General features: G+C 49.9%; 1 protein-coding gene across 4 annotated transcripts in view; it reads left to right on the top strand.

Annotated features, from left to right (window-relative positions):
- The first annotated feature begins 250 nt into the window (after positions 1 to 250).
- The window catches only part of AGK (acylglycerol kinase), a 71,985-nt gene continuing 66,235 nt past the window's right edge, over positions 251 to 6,000 (top strand). Inside the window, exons 1-2 of one of the 4 annotated variants that reach the window (XM_045855703.1) lie at positions 251 to 292; positions 5,275 to 5,378. In XM_045855703.1, coding sequence (XP_045711659.1) covers positions 5,278 to 5,378 — 101 coding nt within the window. In that variant the 5' untranslated portion in view covers positions 251 to 292; positions 5,275 to 5,277. Of the gene's footprint in view, positions 293 to 412; positions 432 to 5,274; positions 5,379 to 6,000 lie in introns of those variants that run through there. The other 3 variants (XM_045855705.1, XM_045855706.1, XM_045855704.1) reach the window with 3 other exon arrangements.

The following is a 6,000-nucleotide window of genomic DNA, read 5'->3' as shown; positions in this document are numbered from 1 at the left end:
CCCCTCCCCCCAGCAACCACCTCACTGTCGTCCATGTCCATGAGCCCTTTTTCCTCTTTGCTGATGTGGTGCTAGGCCCTAAAATAGAGTTGAGTGATAGATGGAAGGTTGAGTAATGAGTGCGCGAAAAATGAAGGCAGCCCCCAAGTGGCGGCCCCTGCATACCGCACCACCCTGGCGCGGCGGGAACCCGGGCCGGAACCCTAGGGCGACGGCAGCGGTTTCCCTGAAATAGGCGGAGGACGCTTGAGGGAGCACACAGGAAGGCGGGGCGGCGAGCCGACCGGCGGTGGTGAGTGCGGCGGGGCCCGAGCGGGGAGCGGGGCGCTGGGACGAGACGGGAGCGACGAGCCCCGGGCCGCGGAGCGGAGTCGCAGGGGTCGCGCTTGGTCGTGGGGACCCGGGCTCGGAGACCGGCGTCGGGGCCGCGGGTGCGGGCGGAGCCTCGAGGGCCCAGCGCCAGTGTCGCGGGGAGGACCCCGTGCGGATGGCGGGGTCCCTAGGGTCACTGAGGGAGTCAGCTGTCCCGGGTTCTGGTCCCAGAGCTGTCGCTCACTTGTGCGACTCTTATTTTATTCCTTTGGGCTTCCTGTGAGTCATTTGACAAACGGGGCGAATAGTGTCTGGTCGATTGATTGGGTTCATTCATTCCAGGTGTTTTACCTGGTTCTGTTTGCTGCAGGCGCCGTAGACAGAACCTGTATGGTGAGGGGTTCGGGGTCTAGTGAGAGAACCCCCACCTGACTGGTGAGGGGGCCCAGTACCATTAGATTTTGGCAATTCCTCGAGGGGAAAGAACACCCTGCTTTTCAGGCTAGAAATAGTCATCAAACATATACAAGTTAGACTTTTACTGATGTTGGGGAAGGAGAATTCCGTTGGGTACTTAGAAGGCATATACATTGTTAGCTGAAATATTGCACATTGGGACGACAACTTAAATGCTTACAGAGAAATTTACAGCGTGCGTTCACAGCCCCATCAGATGTGATCCTTGCAGCCTAATGAGTTCATCAAGCAGGTGGTGTGTCTTTGTTTTACTGACGAGGGAAGTGCATTCACAGCCCCTTCGGGTGTGATCCTTACAGCCTAATAAGTTAGTCAGAGCAGGTGGGGGGGGGGGCTCATTTTACTGATGAAGAAGTAGAGGCAGAGGCTGGGTGACTTGCCCAGCCAGCCACCCAGCCAGTGAGTGACAAAGCTGCAGCCAGAGTCTGGGCCTCAGGACCTTTGAACCAGCGCTTTTTACAGCACACTGGGTAGGTAGCCTGTATGTTTCCACTGTTCTTAGAACATATGGATTATTCGTTGGGTCGTGGTGACCCTTAAACAGACACACGGACTCTTAGATTGTTCTCGGACTTACTGGCATTCTTCTCGATCCCTACCCTTGGGTGATCTTATCTGCACTCACACTCGACCTCCTTCATAGCCAAGAATCCCACATCCGTATCATTCTGCATTCTACATCTTCCACCCTGTTTCTCCCAGCTTCAAATTGCTAAATTTGGACCTTCACTGGTCGTTTCTACTTGGATGCCCAACAACCATCTCAAGCTTAGCATCTCCTAAAGTGCACACACTGAATTTTTCCGGAAACCGACACTCCCAATCTAAAGATTGAAATCATTACCCGATCAGTCGCCCAAGTACGAACCTGGCTTGGTTCCTGTTCTTTCATCTTCCACAATCCATTGATCACCAAGTGCTTCCAAATTTCCTCTCTCTTTTTAAAGAGAGGGAGAAAAAACCCTTTTTAAAGTTTTTTTTTTTTTTTTTTTTTGACAGAGGGGAAGGGAGGGAGAAAGAAAGAGAGGGAGAGAAACATCAGTGTGTGGTTGCCTCTTGTGTGCCCCCCACTGGGGACCTGGCCTGCAACCCAGGCATGTGCCCTGACTGGGAATCAAACCAGCGACACTTTGGTTCTCAGGCCTGCGCTCAATCCATGGAGCCACACCATCCAGGGCCCACATTCTCTTTTATAAGGATCTCCCAATCCATCCTCTATCTCCGTTGCTCCTTCCCTTCTTCCTTCCTTTTGGTGACTAGAAGTTATGGTACTAACGTCCTACTAGTTCTCTTTAGCTTGAAGCTCAGCTTCACCCAGTCTGTTGTCCATCCTGCTAGGAAGTGATCTTTTCTATAGTTCAGATGTAATAATCATATCACTCACTCGCTTAAATCCCTTCAAGTTTTTGTAAACGTCAACATAATATCCAAAGTCCCTGGCGTGGACTCAAGGTCCTTCCTGACCTTTTCCGGGCCTCCCCCTACCTTCCCGTCCTTCACCTCTTGACCACTGTCGCTCCAGGCGTGGTGTAGTGCAGACCTCAGTTAGAGACTCGGGTGTACTTGTTACAAATGGCGATGACAGCCCAGCCAGAAGAAATCAGGGTCTTGGGGGAGTGATGCTTAAGAATCTGCATTTTATATACGTTCTCAGCATTTTAGCAACTTTTTTACTAGCGTTGGTGAGGGCTTGTGCTAGATGCTCCCTCAAACTGACCCTGTTCTCATCTACACCTGACTACCCCCTGTGTTGTCCTGAGTTCACTTTGGCTTCTTTTGTGCCTTTGTACACATCAGTCTCGTTAGCTCCTTTTTTGGTAACTCCTCCTCATTCTTCAAGACTCAGTGTCACTGTAACTCCTGGGAAGGCTTCCCCGACCGTGCACAACCGTGCACCTCTGTGTCACCTCCAGTCTACTATTAGGTGTGCCTTTGGGTTCCATTGCTGCCAGCCTGGACGGACTGGGCCCCTGGTTCACAGGAAGCTGTACTGTCTGGTACTGGTCTCGCTGTTGCTGGTGATAAGGATGTTTCTTGCCTTGGGAGGCATTTTAACCAATGGAAGTGTTAAAGAAAACAGTTATCTTGTGACACTTGTTAAAGAGTGGTAAGGTGGACTTTACTGAGGGGGCAGGGGAGAGGCATCCATCTCCATGGATGTAGAGACCACTGCAGCGGGCGTGTTGGCATAGGAGCAGGAGACGGGCTCCGACCCCACCCTGGTTCCCAGCCAAGAGCGAGGTGGAGGTCAGTGGGTGAGAAATTAACTTACAGAAAATACCAGGATACAGGGGATTCTTGTTAGAATGGCTCAGCCTGGCAGGGCGGTCAGAAAACCAAGGGTGGGTTTGTGTGTTTGCGTGTGCGTGCGGGAGTGTGCTCGCGCATGTGCTAAACCTACTCGACAGGATTCTTGCCTGAACTGGATTCTGTTAGGACAGAGCGAAACCCATGGCTGGGCTCAGACCAGCAGAGAGAGCTCAGAGGAACCTGATTACACTCAGGGCAGAAGAGAGCCTTTGTCTGCGGTTCCAGGGAGTAACAGGAGAAGTAGCATCTTCAGTGAAAGCAGCTTTTTTTTTTTATTGGTTTATTTACCGCATGCACACATAGTCATAAAAAATTCTGTTTAAATATTTATCTGTTCAGAAAATTATTTCATTTTAGAAAACTTAGAAAATACATTGTAATTTAATAAATAAAATAAATGTCGCCCATTATCCCACAAGCAAGAGGGAACTGCTTAAATTTTTGTGTGTTTATTTCTGTTGGTGTTTTTCCCATTTATATTTGTGTTTGGACATAACTGGGATAGTACCAATTATATACGGCTTTTTCGCCTGCTGATTTTACTTACCATTGTAGTTTGAGTTTTTCCCACATCAAAAATCCTTAGTGAAGAAACAGTTAATGTAGGGGAGGAAAAGTTTCACTTGACCCTCGTGTGGTCCGAAGCTGGGCCTGCAGACTAACCCGACAAAGGCAGATTAGCAGGAGCAAAGCACGCACGTTCATTTGGAGTGAGTTTTACGTGGTGACGTGGGAGACTTCAAAGGAAGTGGAAGACCCAGACAGACCAACCTGAGTATTTGGTGCTAGGTTTGATGAAGAGTGGAGGAATGTGATTGAGTAAAGGGTATGAAGTGACTGTCGCAAATGGAAAGCTTAGCAGGGCCGGCCAGCTAGGGTTCTCCTTGGCATCCCTTTGCCCAGGGAGGGAAGGATGCTCTCCTCTAGGTGTAAACAGAGCATCTTTCATGTGAGGGTTTTTTTTGACCCGTTTGAGGCCAGTAGGTAAATTGGGGAGGAGGTCAGACTGGTTCTGCTTAAAATATTCAGTATGCCAAGGTGTCATATTTTGGGGTAGCATGTCCTGAACTTCGTCACGTTCAGCAGTTAATTATTGCAAAGATGTTACGCACCAGGTCTTATTTTAGGCACAGGGGACACAGCAGTGGCCAGAGCAGTCCAGCTCCTCCCTCTCATGGGGTTGACATCCCAGTGGGAGGAGCTAGTGAACAAATTAGCAGGTGAGGATCATCGAGTGATGAGTGCTGTGAGGAAGGCAAACAGCGTAACAGCAAACACATGTGCTATCCCTTCGTATTTTAGAGAGGGGGAGCTCATTTACCTTCCACGTGGGAGTGTGCCTCTCTCATTTCATTTTGTGATCGGTGAATGTGAGCACTGAAAACATTTTATTTTATAGGTGACTATCGATAGCTCTTTGTAGTTTGCATGTCTTTGATTACTCAGGAAGCCAGACTTTAAAAAAAATTATTTATTTTTTAGAGGGGAAGGGAAGGAGAAAGAGGAGAGAAACATCGATGTGTGAGAGATACGTTGATCTCCTGCACTCCCCCAACCAGGGACCTGGCCCACAGCCCAGGCATGTGCCCTGACTGGGAATCGAACCAGTGACCTTTTGGTTCACAGGCTGGTGCTCAATCCACTGAGCCACACCAGCTAGGGTGAGGCCGAATATTTTCACGTAGCTGCATACATCTCCTCATCATTGAGTTTCTGTGCCTGTTCTCTGCTTATTCTCCTCTTGAGGGTCTAGTGTTCTCCTCTATTTTGAATAAGCTCTTACATTACTAATTTGGCGTTGAGTCTTTTATGCACACACAGCAGATTGACATGCACCCTTCAACCGTGTGTAGTGACTGTAAGAACAAAGGAAAAACAGGAAGCCTAGAATTCCCTTCTTGCCTTTCTGCACCCGCCCCCCCCCCCCAATGAGTACAAGTGATCAGAGGGGGGAACATGGAGTTTAAGTGCAAAGAAGTGGAGAGAGGAACTCCAGAAGGTGGGTGGGCAGGTGAGAAGGTCATGACGGTGGGACTGGAAGGGCGAAGATGAGCTGGGGCCCGAGAAGCCTCAAGGAGGAAGCGAGCGAGGGAAGGGACCGTGGAGGAGCCCCAGGGGCACCCCGTGCTGGCCTGGGATGATCGCGTGTGTCGTTTTTTCTTTCTCTCCCTTTAGAAGATGACTGTGTTCTTTAAAACGCTTCGAAGTCACTGGAAGAAAACCACGGCTGGAGTCTGCCTGCTGACATGGGGAAGCCATTGGCTGTACGGGAAACACTGGTAACTAGCTGAGAGTCCCCAGCCCACCTTCACTCCCACAACCAAACTGCCCCAGGAGGCCTGAGGGTGAAATCTTGTTCAGCTGTGCTTGTCTCTGTGGGGGAGCTTTGCCGGCAGAGCCCCCCGCCCCCACCACCGTCTGCCAAGGTTGAGAATAAGTCTACCAAGACATGATCTGCTTGGGGAGGAGAGGTGGCTGATCTCTCAAAGGAGAAGGGCCAGGAGCCCGTTCCTCAATGGCTTTTATTGGGTTCAGTTTGCACAGGAATACAGGTAAAGCTCATCAATCATTGTCAGGCAGTAAGGATCAAACAACAGGTAATGTTCAAAGAACTCTGAGGGCTTATTCTGAGTCAGGGTCAGTTAGCTAAAGGGCTATAACACTTTGGGAAACCGACTCATTTTATGCTTTGGACCCTTATCAGAAGATTGAGGGCATTCTTAGCAGAGCAGGTTTCACAGGATTTTATGCATCCTTCCTTAGGCCTGATCTTCCATGGGAACCTCCCAGTCCTGCCCAGGCCTGTACCGCCCTCCAGCATTGTTTCAGGCTGAAGTCAGGCAGGGGAAGTAAGGCAGCCAAGAGATTAGGAGACTTCTTGCAGACAGAATGAGGACTCAG

Source organism: Phyllostomus hastatus, unplaced genomic scaffold (genome assembly GCF_019186645.2).
Source record: "Phyllostomus hastatus isolate PE091 unplaced genomic scaffold, TTU_PhHast_1.1 phas_scaffold_114, whole genome shotgun sequence".
NCBI lineage: Eukaryota > Metazoa > Chordata > Mammalia > Chiroptera > Phyllostomidae > Phyllostomus > Phyllostomus hastatus.
Note: the sequence above shows the minus strand (reverse complement) of the source record. Positions and strands in the feature narration are given on the sequence as shown.